The following is a 17,436-nucleotide window of genomic DNA, read 5'->3' as shown; positions in this document are numbered from 1 at the left end:
TCAGAGGGGCGACACGGTAGTGGAACGGTTTACTCACAAACTTCAAAGAGGTCCTTTTCACACCGGGAGATTCTTGGCAGCAGCACAGCGTCCTATCTGTGCTCTTCCATAGTCTCGCAAAATCACAAGATCCCTCCAGGTCACAGTTTGTTTATGCAATACGCCATTAAACCAAAAAGAAGGAAATCACATTTGATATTGCTGTTTGATGTCCTATGATGTTGTTCCACTCCACCGCCAGGAATAAAGCCATGAAAAAAACACTGCTGCTCTTCTGGAACGATGCTGGGAGCAAATAAGTCGTTAGGTCACACGTAAGCTTCATATACAGGTATAGGAAATTGCATCGCTGCAGTACTTTTATTTTGAAAATTTACGGGGGGTTTTAACACTGACACAGTGTGTGATTTCCTGTCTAGCCTATGTTAACTGCAGACATTGATGTGTCCCAGAAGCGGCACGCAGCAAAAATACAACCCGATTCTACCTGCAGCGGTGTGGTGCGGCGTACCGCCTCTGGGACACACTTGTAAATTTGAAACAGTCCATAGACTATAATGGATTCTATTTGAAGCAGTGATGTTTCGCGCCATTGATGCTTTCAGTGTGAAACCAGGGTTAGTCTTTGTAACACCTTAATCTAACAGCTGAAATGTCTCTCAGCGTTCCTACGTGTCTAGAGGAGTGATTCATCACTAAATTAAACTAATCAGCTGTGTTCATGTTCTAAAACATGCAGGACAGCCATACAGCAGCGTTAGATAGGTCAACTCCATTTTTCTAAGTCCCAGCAGACCAGACCGAACTCTGACGTTGCAAGTGCGATATTCTGGCCACAGGGTCGATAAGGGCGGGGTGGCCTTTCATTAACCCTGTAAAGGGTCATTTTATCGCACACTGGCTCAAGAAAAGGATTTAAAAATATGAAAAAATTACTAATTGTCCCTTTAATCTAACAGCTGGAATGTCTCCCCAGCCTTCAATAGTGCCTACAGGAGTGATTCATCACTGAATTAAACAAATCAGCTGTGATCATGATCTAAAACATGCAGGAAATGTGCTGGAAGCAGACTACAACACCAGGTGTGTCAGCTTCATTTTTTCTAAGACCGACAGACCGGACCGGCACTCTGAAGTTGCAAATGCCATATTCTGGCCACATAGGGCGGTGGGGGTCTGAGTGACATTTCAATAACACTGTAAAGGGTCACTTTAGCACAGTGTCTCATAAAAATGACATATGGGATAGTTGCATAGATCCCTTTAAGAAGGCAGGTGGAACTTGATTGTGCTACTCTATTTCTACTCACTGAGGCTGCTCAGGAAACTATCAGCAACTGGTAGGATAATGGTCGCTCACCTTAGGACCATGGCTAGCTGTTGGGTATTTTTATATCCTGAAATGAACCACACAGGAGAAAAGGGTCAGTAGGTTTTTTACGCTGCGAGAGCAACCGGCCAAGAGCCTGCAAAGGCCCATGTCCGATCAACTCTGGCCTCCCCTCTGCACCACAGCTGGTTTTATTGAAACACAGGGGAAAAGAGACAAAGAACAATCCATCACTGTCTACACTTCGCCAATTACAGTGTTGCTTTTAGGCTAAGGCGGGACATTCCAGAAAGGAAGTCTTAATTTATGACAGACAGCCAGAAACTCAGTAACCATGGATACCTGTTAGGCAGGCTATTCCCCAACCCCCATACAGACAAACATCAGGCTTATCAGCCGCATTCCAGAGCCAAGAGGAAGAAGGAGAAAGCCCTGCGGCTTACTTCACAATCATAAAATTAACATATGATTACTTCAAAAGGAACATTTAAGACAACAATACATTAAAATGCCTAACATTAGCCTTCTCTAATTCATGACTGATCTAAAAGCTCATCTGTTCAGAATTGCTTAGCCACTGTAACTGTTATTGGTTTTATCTGATGTTTTATTTGGGCTTTAAATTTTCTAGTGGTTGAATGTTTTATTTTACCCTGATTGTGCAGTGACCTTGAGTTTTTGAAAGGGGCTTCAAATAAAATATATTATTATTATGGTTATTCAACACAAAAACGTGTTAAAATCCATTTAAGATATTTCTGCATCAACAAAAATTATTCACAGTTTCTCAAAGCTTCATCTTAAAAAATATTTCACTTCTGTGATGAAAAAGTCCAATTCTTAAGTTTAACCCGCTGTGATTAAACTTTTACAGGTAAAGGCGCCATTAGTCAAAACAAATGCGGAAAAGTTTAGAAGAAACAAAATATATTTATGGTCTGCAAACAGGAAAAAGTCTGATTAAGTTTCATTAAAAAAACAAGAAGAAATTTACAGAAGGAGCAAAAACACTAAACGGTCTGATTTTAGTACACATTAAAACAAGAATAAAGGTTCAGACTCTTAAAATAACAACATTTTTATATCATTGACACATCATAATCTCTACTGGTGGTTTAGATTCGGACCATTGCTTCTGCCAAAGGTCTTCCTCTTCCTCAAATTGACACCCAATGAAAATTCAGGATATCCTAACGCGTCCTTCCACCGTCAGTTTTCCTAAACTTCAATAAACATTCAAGAAAATTCAAGAAAAGTTCCATAAAACCATTTTAAACAGATCTTGGATGAAAGAACCACAAAAAGAAACATCTTGCCAAAACTCCCTAAAACACATCAAACAAATCTAAAATCATAATCTATATAAAAATAAACCAGCGACCTGATCCAAACACTGGCCTGGATTTACTAAATAATGGGAATGTTAATAATATAAAGCTTTATTTATAAAAAATAAAATAGATATCTTTTAACCAATCTGGCAAAATAAAACATAAATAGTTTTCCATATATCACATGATGCTTGGTGTTTACAAAGACTAGACTTTACAATAAAACCAAGACAGAAATCTGGAGCTTAAAACCACAGCAGCTTTTAGCTGAGTCACCGTTAAGACTGATGAGGGTCAGAGGGATGAAACTGTGAAAAAGGAGTTCTTCAGCTCTTGCTTTGTGAGGTCCAGCTTAAATGTTTCAGAAGAATGTCAGACAAAGATAACGTGAGTAAAACAAAAGGCTGTTTTCAGATGATGGTCTAAGTTTGAAAGGTCAGAAGCATAACTGCTAACCCCCCTTGTTTAATCACGGCAGAAATCAACATAAAAGCGGCTCGACAATCTCAAAAAGCAGCACATCAGGCCTCATTCTAATGAAATTCAAGAAATAATGAATCCATAACATCTAAGGCACAGAGGTCAGAGGTCAAAAATAAGAGAGAAATGAGGGAGCTGACCCTGACTGATGAGACCAAAGCAGGAACATCAGGGGCTGGGTGTCCCCTTCCATCTGGAGTCATCACCATAGCAACAGTCAGACAGGGCTGCTCTGCTGCTTCAGGACCTGGACCATGGAACCACCAAGTCTGCTCTCTAGCAGAACATCACGAAAGAGAACATCTGACCTTTGACCTTAAAAAGGCCCTTCATGTTAGAAAACCATCCAATATGATATAAAAGCTATTCTGTAAGGAAGGGTGGGCCAAACCTCCTCCCAGTGATGTGAGAGACTCATTCCTACTGGTTACCACTAAAGGTGCCATAACCAGTCACCAGGGTTGGGGGTCGATCAGCTCTGGAGGACCAGCTGATCTCTGACCGAGAAACATGATCCACTCACACCATCAGGACTTCTATATCAGCTCAGTCGGGTTTTCCAAAGAATCAATGCATTATTTACTTCAAAATAAAACACATATTTGACAATCATATTACAGTAGTAACAATACTACAGTACCACGCTGTAAAACGTCATGAGTGGGAGAGCCGTAACAATGGGAGTAGAGGGCACCAGCTAAAGCAGCCCGGTGCACAGCAGAGATAAACCACGCACACCGAGACCAAGGACCAGAAGGAGGACTCCATCAGCGTTACCCGCCTCCACCCAGACCCGCTCAGCATCCCTCCTCAGCATCGCTCCGATGGAGCCGAGCAGCTGCTCCGCCTGCTGCAAGAGCTGGATGTCCTGCAGCTGGGCGGGAAGAGATTGAACGGACGAAGGCTCCCTGCTCTCCTTCAACTGGCTCATCTGTTTAGATACAGAAGATACTTTAATCATGTCACATCAGGAGGGACTGAAGGGACAGTTTTGTTTAACTAGGCAGGATTCAGACCCTGGGAGCTACAAATAAGATGGCTGCTCATTTCTCACAAAGCTACCAGACTTTGAGTTTGACTTTCCCAAAGAACCACAATCTCCCAAGAACTGTTCTTTAACACATTTCTAACAGGCAGGTTTGACCCAAAAAAGCCTGACAAAGTGGTTCATGTAACAAATAAAACACGTTAACATACCAGAGTGTCAAACGCTGCCAGAAAGTCGGGTCGACTCTCACTCAGAATGCTCAAAGTTTCATCAGGCAGCTCTAGAAAAACACAGAAACAGAACAAGATCAGACATTTAAAGCCACACTACGCTACTTTTTTTATTTTCTAAATCATTATCTTGAGCCAGCATGGGCTAAAACCACCCTTTAGGGTCAACGAAAGGCCTCCCAGCCCCCATTTGCAACTTCAGACTCTCTGGAGCGCTCCTCTGAAGTCTCACAAAGTCACGTTTTACGGCAATCCATGTTGACACCTCAGGACAGACGAGCTATGCCTGGTTAGCAGTTATTGTAACGTGTTTATCATGGAGGAGCCTCAACACTTATCCGATGAAGCTAAAAAGTTTAAAAGAGCGTCCGACCACAATAGTAGTCAAACAAGATCAGGAGAGCTCAGAAACACGTTTCCTCCATGTTTTCCATCATGAACACGGCTGATTTGCTTGGTTTGGTGATGAACTGCTCTTGTAGACACTAATGAAGGCCGAGGAGACGTTTCAGCTGTTAAGGTGTTAAAAACACAAACGCACAGCGAAGAGGAGAGTTTCAGTTTTACGACAGTGAATTAAAACAGACTCTAGGGGGAGCCAAAAGCAAGGCTAAACTGTGAAGTTTTCCTTTAAATCAGGAACGCAACAGAAATCATGTTTTATTCAAAAACATAAAAATGTCTCCAGCTTGCTTCTGTCTGTATTTTCTCTCACCTTCCATGGCGCTGACCAACAGGTGAGCTGCACCAAGGTGAGCAGGAACGTCACTCTGACCAGATCCAGTCAGACTGTCTAATTCCACATCAGTCAGGTTGAAGGAACTTCCAGGAACCTGCAGCTGTGTGTCGATAACGGTCTTTAAAACTGTTTTGCTGCAGCACATCTCCTCCAGCTGACAGACACACAGGAGAAGGGGTAGATTGTTGCTCTGGTGTGCTGATTTTGAAGGAATTCAGCAGTTGCGTGATTGCTTTTCCCCAATTTGTAGCGGATGGCACAATTAGAGCTGAACTCACCACACACTGAATACATCCCAGAGCAGATCTGTCGCTCAGAGTCTCCTGGAGCTTCCTGAACAAGGCGTATCTGGTCGCCTGAGGCAGCGCCGCCAGAGGAGCAAGCTCCAGCTCCTGTGATCCTGTTAGACACCAGAATCTGTTCACGACAAGCTCTCTGTGCCTAAAAAGTGGATCCTTTTCATGGAAGGAGAACCTCTGCCTCTCTTCCTTCACATGAATGGAAAACAGAGCACGTTAATGAGGTCACACACCGTTCTGATGGCTGCTAGAGAGCATGTCCCCCAGAGCCTCGTGGTCGTTGATTTTACCATCCACCACAGTCACAGAGGGATCTGGTGACTCGGATGTAGAGACCGAGTCGCTCTCAAAGCCTCCGATAGTTCCAGGCTGCAGGCAAATATCTGAAAATACGCACAAGCATGACTCCAGGTGACTTTCAACACAAATCGGAGCAACAATAATGATTAAATCAAACAGGAAAGAGCAGTTTCAGCTGTTTTTACAACTCACGTTTACCACAATTACAAATAAATTAGCAAATGCACCATGCACAAAGCTTCCCACCAGATCAGATGTTTTACTAGTGAGATAATGGTTTTTAAGGCCAGGTGGTGTATATGGTGTAATTACAACTATAAACAAATGTGGCTCCCTCACAAAACCCAAGAGCAAAACAGAAGTTATTAAAACACAAACGTTGCAGAAAGACGGGGAAGCCCCAGAAAAACCCAAATAACACATAAAACAAGCTTCACTTTCCACACAGACACACACACGCTGACACACTGAAACCCTCACTGAAGTGGCCAGTTGTTTTAATCTCCAGCTCCAGGACGCTGTAAGCAATCACGGTTCCAGAAGGAATCTCCAAAGAAACATCACTGTCCGCCTCGAAGCTGTTTACGTCCTTACCACAGATCTACACACACACATACACACACACACACACACACACACACACACACACACACACACACACACACACACACACACACACACACACACACACACACACCAGGTAATAAATTATCGTTATTAGTAGGAATGCACCAATGTGCACATTACGGTTGATATTGATATCCAGTGTTAATACTGCTGTCTTTGCAATAGCCCTTATTTATCAATATTACATATAATTCCTTGACTATTGACAATGTGTAAAAGTGACCTCTGCCTCAGGTATACACCCCCACAATCCTGAGCTGCATTACTATCACTGGTCACATGACCAACCCCGTCCCCTCCCCCTTACAGAAACACTCACCACATCAGAATAAACCTAAACACTGGTTGGTAATACAGGTCCTGGTCTTAAAAGTAGAATATGATGACAAAGTTGATTTATTTAAATGATTCCATTCAAAAAGTGAAACTTGCGGGCGACGGTGGCACAGGAGTTAAGTGCTCGCCCCGTAATCGGAAGGTTGCAGGTTCGAGCCCCGCTCAGTCTGTCACTGTCGTTGTGTCATTGGGCAAGACACTTTACCCACATAGCCTGCTGATGGTGGTCGGAGGGACCGGTGGCGCCAGTGCTCGGCAGTCTTGCCTCTGTCAGTGTGCCCCAGGGCAGCTGTGGCTACATTGTAGCTCATCCCCACCAGTGTATGACTGTGTGTGTGAATGGGACTGATTGTGTTGTAAAGCGCCTTGGGGGGTTCCAGGACTCTAGAAGGTGCTATATCAAATACAGGCCATTTACCATTTGTATATTAGATTCATTCATCACACACAGACTGGTATATTTCAAATGTTTATTTCTTTTAATGTTGATGATTATAACTGACAAATGACAATCCCAAATTCAGTATCTCAGAATATTAGAAAATCAATTTGGACCAATGCAGAAAAGGAATTTTACGAATGTTAGACCCACTGAAAAGCATGAACATGAAAAGTATGAGCATATACAGCACCAATATCTAATTGGGGCTCCTTTGGTCTGGATTACTGCAGCAATGTGGCGTGGCATGGAGTCCATCAGTCTGTGGCACTGCTCAAGTGTTATGAGAGCCCATGTTGCTCTGATGGTGGTCTTCAGCTCGTCTGAATCGCTGGATCTGGCGTGTTGCATCTTCCTCTTCACACTACCCCATAGATGTTCTGTGGGGTCAAGAGCAGGTGAGTTTTCTGGCCAATCAAGAACAGGGATACCATGGTCCTTAAACCAGGTACTGGTAGCTTTGGCATTGTGTGCAGGTGCCAAGTCCTGTTGGAAAATGAAATCTTCCTCTCCATAAAGTTGGTCAGCAGTTGGAATCATGAAGTGCTCTAAAACTTCCTGGTAGACTGCTGCGTTGACCTTTGACCTCAGAAAACACAATGGACCAACACCAGCAGACAAGGCTGCCCAAACCATCACTGACTGGAAACTTTACGCAGAACCGCAAGCAACGTGGATTCTGTGCTTCTCCTCTCTTCCTCCAGACTCTGGGACCTTGGTTTGCAAAGAAAATGAATTTACTTTCATCAGAGAACATAAGTTTGGACCAGTCAGCAGCAGTCCAGTCCTTTGGTCTTTAGTCCAGGTGGTGCTTCTGATGTTCAAGAGGAATGTGACAGCTAACACCTGTCTTGCATTTGTCTGTGTGTGATGGTTCATGAAGCTCTGACTCTAGCTGCAGTCCACTCCTTGCGAACCTCCCCTACATTTCTGAATGGGTTTTGTTTTACAATCCTCTCCAAGGTGTAGTTATCGCTATTGTTGTACACTTTTCTACCACATCTTGTCCTTCCCTTCTCCTCTCTACTAATAGGCCCTTTCCGACTGTAGGAAACTTTTGTAGTTCTTGGAACCTTTTGTAGTTCCTAGAACCTTTTTGGGAACCAGCCCCTTTTTGCGCACGTTCAGACAGATAGGAACTAGGAACTTTTTCCCGTAGTTCCTAGAACCATTTTAGCTCCTACTCTCTGAGACTGGGAATTTTTGTGGTTCCTATGACACAAATGTGACGTCAGTGCTTGGTGAGCTACACCCCTTGCTTGATTTACGCATCTTTTCTGTTCCGAATCGTATTTGTTTATTAAGAAACAGAATGGACTGCATCCCGGATACTTCTGCTGCCGCCAGCACACCTCGCCAAAACCGAACAGGTGAAGAAAACAGTCTTAACCCTCCCACTGTCCTAATGGGTGTGACCCCGTGAGGAAAGGTGACCATTGAGCAGGGTTGATGGTTTATCCCTTGAGGTCCAGGTGGCAGGGGCGAGGTGGTGCTCACTCCTCACCCCTGCCACATGGACCCAAGGAATAAACCATCAACCCTGCTCAATGGTCAACTTTCCTCACGGGGTCACACACATTAGGACAGTGGGAGGGTTAATGCATTTACAAATGCTTCATCTCTTCTCTTGATATATATACATTGTTCTTGAACACAGAGCTCTGTGAACAGCCAGCCTCTTTAGCAGTGACTTTTGTGTCATGCCCTCCTTGTGCAAGGTGTCAATGGTCAACTTTTAGACAACTGTCAAAGTTAGCAGTCTTCCCCATGAATGTGTAGCCTACAGAACTGGACTGCGGCCCTGTCCACGTGTAGCCGGGTATCTCCCAAAACGAAGATATTTTTCTATGATTCAGCCTGTCATTCACACAAAAATGCAGATTTATGCAACGAAAATGAATCTTTTTAAAAACTTCGGCCAAAGTGAAGATTTGCGTTTTCTCCAAGAAATAAACATTTGAAGTATTTCAGGCTGTGTGTAATGAATTAATCTAATACACAAGTTTCACTTTTTGAATTGAACTACTGAAATAAAGAAACTTTGTCATGATATTCTAATTTTATGACCAGCACTTGTACTTATTGGACCAATATGTTAAAAATGACTCGCATCAGCTGACACCAACATGGATGTCAATAAATCATGCATCCCTAATCCTTATCATAGTTTTTAGACCTGTGTTTCTGTCTGCAAAAACCCAAAAGACAAACCTTTATGGAGGTCCCCAGCAGACCCAGCAGCCTGAGTACCCCCTGGAAGGTGCACTGCTGCTTTCTTGTGAACATGACGGAGCAGGAGTTGGTGGTGAGGATCCTTTCTTTCACCACCACCAGGACTTCGGCCCGTTTCTCTATCTGCTGCACCAGAATGTGCTGCATGTTCACTAGCCTGATGCAGGGACACAGATTTTGGTACAAGGTTCCGTGCAACGAGGTGGAGCCTAATAAAATTCATAAGTGGTATTTGTAATACTGTCATTTTCTACTGACTGGCTACAAACTGAAAGAGTTGCAGATCACCTGTTATTGGAGCCTTTCAGGAGGTTCTTCACTTCTAGCTCCTCCTTCCTTAGCTTTCCAAAACAGGACTGAAGCTTAGTCATACCCAGTCCTTCCAGTTTGACATGGATAGGACCGGTCTCTGTATCCAGCTTCCCAGTATGTTCGTCACCAAACGTCCCCTTGTAGGACAAGAATTCAGTCTCAGACACTCCTGAGGAATGAAATCAAGGTGCAGATTTTTAGTAATGTACTGCAGGGTGTAAAAACATAGTTGATAAGTCAGAGTCAGCTCTTGGCATAGGCCTAGGGCACCAGCTTCTGGAGTTCTTGGAAGGGGTGCAGGAAAGTGCTCTTTCCGTTGATTTCCTCTTTCTGCTGGGGGGCTTCAATGTTCATGGGAAACCACGGTGAGACCTGGAAGAGTGTGATTGGAAGGAACGGCGCCCCTGATCTGAATTTGAGCTGTGTTTTGTTATTGGACTTCCCTGCTTGTCCTAATGAACACTGTGTTCAGCCATAAAGTTGTCTATATCTGCTCTTGGCACCATGATACCTTAGGCCACAGCTTGATGATCAACTTTGTTGTTGTCTTATCTGATCTGCCGCCGCATGTCTTGGACACTCGAGTAAAGAGAGGGGCAGAGCTGTCAACTGACCACTACCTGGTAGAGAGTTGACTTTGATGGTGGGAGAGGATGCCAGTCAGACATGGAGGAACTGGAGAACACTGACTGCAAGTGGGCCATGTTCCGGGCCTCCATTGTTGAGTAGGCCGATTGGAGCTGTGGTCGTTGGATGAACGTCAGATTCAGGAGGAACAATTGAGATCAGCTCTATACCCTTAGGGGGGTCGTGCAGGGTGTGTGGGAGTTTACCCAACCAAGCTACATGTGTTTTGTGGATCTGGAGATGGCGTTCAACCGTATCCCTCAGAAGGCCCTGTAGGAGGTACTTCAGGAGTATGGGGTACCAGGCTCTTTGATGCGAGCCGTTTGGTCCCTATATGATTATCTGACTTATTCCCAGTGAGAGTTGGACTCCGCCAAGGATGCCCTTTGTCACTGATTCTGTTCATAACTTTTATGGACAGGATTTCTAAGCAAAGCCAAGGTGTTGAGGGGATCTGTTTTGGTGGCCTAAGGATCAGATCTCTGCTTTTTGCAGATGGTGTGGTCCTGTTGGCTTCACCATAACATGATCTCTCGCTCTCACTGGAGTGGTTCACAGTCAAGTGTGAAGCAGCTGGAAGGAGAATCAGCTCCTCTAAATCCGAAACCATTTTCTCGAGTCGGAAAAGGGTAGAATGCCTTCTCCAGGTCAGGGTTGAGGTTCTGCCCCAAGTGGAGGAGTTTAAGTATCTTGTGATCTAGGGACAGCAGTAACTCAGGAGGTAGAGTGGGTTGTCCAGTAATCGAAAGGTTGCAGGTTTGATCCCGACTCCAACCAGAGAATGCTGCGGTTGTGTCCTTGGGCAAGACAAAACCCACCTTGCCTACTGGTGGTGGTCAGATGGACAGGTGCTCAGCAGCCTCGCCTCTGTCAGTGCGCCCCAGGCCAGCTGTAACTACATTGTAGCTCATCCCCACCAGAGTGTGAATGTGTGTGTGAATGGCTGAATGACTGATTGTCTTGTGAAGCGCCTTGGCGGGTTGTAGAACCCTAAGAAGGCGCTATACAAATACAGGCCATTTTTTACCATTTACCATCTTGTTCACAAGTGAGGGAAAGATGGATCACAAGATCGATAGGCGGGTTGGTGCTGCGTTTGCAGTGATGCAGGCATCGTACCGGTCTGATGTGGTGAAGAGAGAGCAAAGCTGGAAGGCAAAGCTATAGATTTGCCGGTTGATCTACGTTCCTACCCTCACCTATGGTCATGAGCTTTGGGTAGTGACCGAAAGAACAAGATCACAGATGCAAGAAACCAAAATAAGTTTTCTCTGTACAGTTTTGGGGCTCTCCCTAAGAGATAGAGTGAGACGCTCAGCCATTCAGGAGGGGCTCAGAGTAGATGCACTGCTCCTCCACATCAAGAGGAACCAGTTGAGATGGCTCGGACATCTAGTTAGGATGCCTCCTGAATGCCTTCCTCGTGAGGTTTTCCTAGCAGATCCAACTGGGAGGAGACCTAAAGGAAGACCCAGGACATGCTAGAGGTACTATGTTTCTCAGCTGGCCAGGGAACACCTAGTGATTAGAGATGGGAACCGAATTCTGTACTTTTTAAGGCACTGACCGAATCCCATAGTATCGACTGAGAACCGAATCACGTCATATGAAATGGTACCTTGTTTCAGTAGCTGTGCGCTGGCGCAAGAGCGTAATGTTGTCAGTCACTGTGAGCAAGCAGTAAACAAAGCAGCATGGCAGAGAGGAAGCACTCTGAAGTTTGGGTCCACTTCACTAAATGGGATGGTAACTGGGTGATGATGAAACCAACAATGATCTAAGTGAGGCATCATCATCTTAATCTGCTCCGGTAGGTAAATGAAATGTTTAAGATAACATTAGCTTGATATGTTAGCTTCCATTCAGCTAATGGTGCATTCGCTATCTCCTCGGAACTCTGAAATTCCCACTAGAAGAAAGCAAACACACTCTAAAGTTTGGCTTCACTTTACTAAATGCGACGGGCTTTTGGGTGATGATGAAACAAGCGACAACAATCTGAGTATAAGGCATCTTAATCTGCTCCAGCAGCAAAATAAATGGTTTAAGATAACGTTAGCTTGTTAGTTTAGTTTTTGTTTACATAGCTAACGGTGCGTTTGCTATCTCCTCGGAAATTCCAAATTCAGAGTAGGGAAAACAGTGTGAAAATGAACAGCAAAAGGAATGAAGATACACAGAAAATTTAGTTCACAGAAAATATGTTTGCTTCAGTTTAATTTTCAGTTTATAAAACTACAAGAACCCACCATCACGCAGTTTGTCCTGAGGGGAAAGGAGTACATGGAGCTGGTTTAGTTTGTGAAACACCACAATATTAAAATACAATCTGTTGTATGGTATAGAAGTTTGTTTCAGTTTCATTTGTAGTTTATAAAACATGGTTTCCTCATCAGAGTTATTCCAGAGGGCGTAGAACAGGATCAAGAGTACATGGAGCGGGGTTTGTTCTTGCCTCATTTAGAAACAGTTGTTAAAGGTTTTCATATTGAAGAATTTTGTACAACACTACGATGACAAAATACAAACAGTTGTATGTTATTTAACATGGTATTTATTAGGGATGTGAATCTTAGAGCAACTCACGATTTGATTCGATTCCGATTCTCGGGGTGCCGATTCGATTCAGAATCGATTCTCGATTCTCAGTTTAAATCGATTCACAATCAGTATTAACAAAGAGTGTCAGCTCCAGGATTAACTACTTTGTTGTACAAGTTAGTTAAAGCTATGGGACATTTTTATTTGGCTTTAAACTGGTCATGCTCCAAAAATGCAAATTTACAATGTAAACTAAAGTGATTCTAAAACTGTTTACAGAAGCAATCTTTAGACCAAAAGGCAACATTTATTTTTGCTTATCTTGTAAAATATAACTAATCTGTAGTTACCTAACAGTAGCTTTGAAAGTAATGCGGTCAAATACTTTTCAAGTATGTGTAGAAACAAGTTACATGAGTAATCCTGAGTACTCATTTATCAACTTAGAAAATAAATATGAGAATATCTCAAATTTCAGAATATGGAAAACATTTCATTCAAGTGCCCTCTTATCAGCAGATTCAAACATAAATCATCTCAATTTATGGGACCACAAAAGTAGAGTACTGACTCTCCTAACAAAGATCAAAAAAGTGCATCTCAAACCTGTAACATGTCAAATATTTGAGTTCTTGGAATCGATTCTGAACCTTTGTGAATCGATTCTGAATCTTTATAAATAAGAATCCCGATTCAGACTTGAATCGATTTTTTTCAGCACCTCTAGTATTTATCAAATATGGTGATATATTGGGAAAACAACATATATATTTTTAATTTAAAAAAGGATTTAAATAATTATAAAACACTCAAAAGTATCGAAAATTGGTACCATTAAGTACAGTATCTATTCAAATGTCAAAGGTACCCATCCCTACTCATAACTCAGTCTCTATTCTCAAATATGCAGATGACACCACCATAATTGGACTAATCTCTAACAATAATGAACACCATGATCGTGAACAGGTTGCCGAAGTAGTCACTTGGTGCCAAAACAATGACCTCCAACTTTACATATCAAAAACACAGGAACTTATAGTAGATTTCTCATGCTCTCCTACTCATAAAACACCCATTCTCATTTCCACACAATCTGTCACTATTGCAGAGTCCTTTAAATTTAATGCACATACATTAGTAATGCCTTCAAATGGAAACAGAACTCAGAACAGACTTACATAAAAGCCAATAAAAGCTGTTTTTCCCTCAAACAACTAAACAAATTTAGAGTAAGGCACAGCATCCTTGTACGGTTCTATACCGCTATCATTCAAAGTATACTCACCCATCCATAATAGTCTGGTATGGTCATTTGGACTCCAACTCACATAAAAAACTACAACGCATAACAGACAAAATGTCCACAATTATGGGACATACCCTACCTTTTACTGACACGCTGTACCATTGACGCATCATACCACCGGCAGGAAGAATCACCTCGGACCCCTCTCACCTTGCACATCATCTGTGCACATATTTGCCTTCTGGAAGACGCTACATGTCCTTCAACGCAAAATACACTAGAACCAAAAACTGTTTTTTCCCAACAGCTATGCGGTCACTAAAACTGCCTACATTTTTGTATGTCCCGGTTTGTTTTTTAGTTGCATCATGTGTAGACACTGAGCTGTGAGCATGTCATGCTGCAGCAAATTCCACCAACTTGTTGTGTGGTCATTAATGAATGAATCTGAAACGTCTTCAAATCGAATATTTGATTAATATGTGTTAGCTGCAGCCTGAAGTAATAATTAAAAATAGTTTTTCAGTGAAGTTGACCTTTAACTTGGGAAGCCCTAGGCTGGATAAGCCAACGTCCCTCTTACATACCAGGTTGAAGAGTCTCATCACCCTGCAGCAAGTCGCTGAGGGTGAAGTCCGTCGGCTGGTACTTGGGTCTCTGCCAGCGCCAGATGCGGTTGCGCTTGACGACAATGGCCATGGGAAGAAGTTTTTTGGAATCATTTACCCGGGACACGTAGATGAGGCTTCCTTCAGGGTCGATCTGATGAACAAAGTTGGCAGTTGCCTTGGAAAACATGGCCTCAGCTGAGAATGGTTTTAGACTGAAAGAGAAGATTGTAAAGAACCATGATGTTTTTCATTAGCTGCTAAAATAAAGAAAGGATGATTTTCACGTGATTTCTCCTCAGTTGACCTGTTTCCTGTAAATCAGATTCATCCCAGTAATGTGCTGGCAACATTTACCCACAGTGTACATTCCCCACCGAAGAGCCGAGGTACAAAATAAGTCCCCTGGATAACATTAGCAGGCTCACGTTTCTTAACTTAAATATTTAAAGTAATCAGTGCCAAAAGAGTTGGGAGGACCAAAGAGGGAAGAGAGCTTTGGCAGTGGAGGACAGATAACCAGAGGAAAACAACACATCAGACAGCCGGCAGGAGGAAAAGCAAAAGAGTGAACGTAGGACATGATGAAGTCTCAGCTACATGTGTTGTTGAGTCATTTAGTGTCAATTATTCAGAAGTTGTTGTAATGCTGATGCACACTTCCCTAACCCAAAAGGCTCAAATATACAACTAATAAATACTTGATGTTTCTCGTGCTTAGTGTGAACTGGACCGGAGTCATTCCCCCAGGTGTACTAGTGTTTACTGATTGGGTTACTTCTCATCCAACAAACAGGAAAAAGATGTTTTCCCAAAGCAATAACAGATTAATACGAGATGAAACGAGTAATAAACGTATTCCTTTGGTTAGATGAAAAATAATAACAATAAAAATCATAATTGTAAATAATTTCCCTCTTGCCTTTTAGGGCTTCTGTTGTTTTTAGCTCAGTTTAGACTTCTCGTGAAGAGACTTGGTTTTTACTGAAGATGTGAAGAACACAGTCCTGATCTGTCATTTCTACCTCTGTTTTAACGTTTATTTACATGGTGAGATGGCTGAGCTGCAGGAGGTAAAGGAGCATTTCTTTTGCTCATCAAGGTCTGAGTTTTAGGGGCAGCAGCACAAGTCAGGAAGCCCAGACACTTCCACTAACCCCTGTGGTGGGATCTCAATTCCCAGTCCCTGTCCTTCTGGTGTATCAACAGTCTCTGTGACATCTGACTTCCTCACCTTATCCCTGACCCCCTGCAGAGGAAACGTATTTCACCTATTTCTATTTGCAGCACATTTTTCAGATTTTCTCCCACAGATCAAATCGACTCCAAACTGTCCCTGCATGGATTGATGTTGTGTCCTGTGATGGACAGGTGACCTGTACAGGTGTAACCTGCCTCTTGCTGATGGGGACAGGCACCTACTCCCAGATTAGTGGCATATGTAAGACTGTTTAACCAAATCACACATTTGAATTAATAAACTAATACATTTAGATGAACAAAAGTGCAGAAATTCTGCATAAAGGTCACTCTATTTACTCGGTGTTACGTCACTGTTTCCCTCTACTAAATTGTCCATCCCAGCTGTCTCGCGCGCTTCTCATACTTCCAGGCAGCGCGCGCCTGCGGTTATATGACCACTCAGAAAAGGACTAAAATTAAACATAACGTGTTATTATTTTAAACCGGGAAGCAGGCTGGTTGGTCACAGCACGAGACAACATTAAAACTATATCTAATGTTAGTCTAAAAAAGTTGGTTACCTCAAAGTTGAGTTTGGTTCCTTTGCAAACTTTGCATCTACGGGTGCCGAAATGTGACGAAATATTCCAAAATAGTGGAAGAAGCAAGTGGGAGAGCAGGGACTGCGCTCAGCTGGAGCCGCTGTGACTGTATAAAGGGTGGAGGGACGGTGCCCCCCCTCCAACGATTACATAGTGATGTTGCGCATGCGCGGACCAGCTGCCTCTAGCCCTAGAACCTGCAGGAACAAACGATTAAACGAAACGATGAGAAAAAGAAACTGGAGGAAACAACGATCAAAATGGGTCAGGTCTATGACTAACTGACGAAAGGTAAAGTTAAACTGAAGAAAAACATCCAAAAGTTTAAGACCAACAAAGCAGAAATGCAGGAGATGATGTGAAGTCTAGAAGAACAGAAAAGGTGTTGGACGAGACAAAGAAAAGCTCTGAGCTTTGCAGGCCAGTTAGGGCTGTCGATGGTGAAGAGCCACGGGCAAGCCAGCCTCCAATTCCAGCATTGCAGTCAAGCCAGCCTCCAATTCCAGCATTGCAGTCAAACCAGCCTCCAGTTTGTTTTCTGTTCCCCGTCTATTCAAGTTATTACGGGAATGGATGTGGAAACCGGATTTCAAAATAAAATTCAACTTCAAGTGAATTATCAGATATTTTAAGAACATAACAAATAATTTAGGCTTGTTCACTATTAGCGCCCTGTCGATATCAAGGCAATCTTATTTTGGATTTCAAATTAAAAGCCCTGTGAATTTTCATTTTTGAACTACTCTTTCAATGACTTCAGAATCCGCTTAAAAGCAAAAGTCATATTTTCAAAGAGTAGTTGTATTTTGTATCAACACTTTCAAACCACAGCAATTTGAAATTGCCCATATTTGACTGACTCTTTTAACAATTTCAAAATGCTCTAAAATGGAAAGTTGCTGTTTCCACAGGGTAATTCCACTTTAGATCAACAGTATACAGCCCCACAGTGATACCATATCAATATCAAGTCATTCTGATGGT

General features: G+C 42.8%; 1 protein-coding gene across 1 annotated transcript; it reads right to left on the bottom strand.

Annotated features, from left to right (window-relative positions):
- Window positions 1–3,698: 3,698 nt before the first annotated feature.
- Window positions 3,699–16,587, bottom strand: LOC107383383 (gasdermin-E). The gene is made up of 10 exons (XM_015955949.3): window positions 16,432–16,587; window positions 14,648–14,883; window positions 9,620–9,812; window positions 9,311–9,488; window positions 6,178–6,298; window positions 5,631–5,780; window positions 5,377–5,498; window positions 5,075–5,252; window positions 4,339–4,409; window positions 3,699–4,072 (listed from the first exon to the last, which is right to left on the bottom strand). The coding sequence occupies exons 2-10, from the start codon at window positions 14,856–14,858 to the stop codon at window positions 3,839–3,841; spliced, it is 1,458 nt and encodes a 485-aa protein (XP_015811435.3). The 5' UTR covers window positions 14,859–14,883; window positions 16,432–16,587; the 3' UTR covers window positions 3,699–3,838.
- Between the last annotated feature and the right edge of the window lie 849 nt (window positions 16,588–17,436).

The sequence above is a fragment of the Nothobranchius furzeri genome, chromosome 11 (assembly GCF_043380555.1).
Source record: "Nothobranchius furzeri strain GRZ-AD chromosome 11, NfurGRZ-RIMD1, whole genome shotgun sequence".
Lineage (NCBI taxonomy): Eukaryota > Metazoa > Chordata > Actinopteri > Cyprinodontiformes > Nothobranchiidae > Nothobranchius > Nothobranchius furzeri.
Note: the sequence above shows the minus strand (reverse complement) of the source record. Positions and strands in the feature narration are given on the sequence as shown.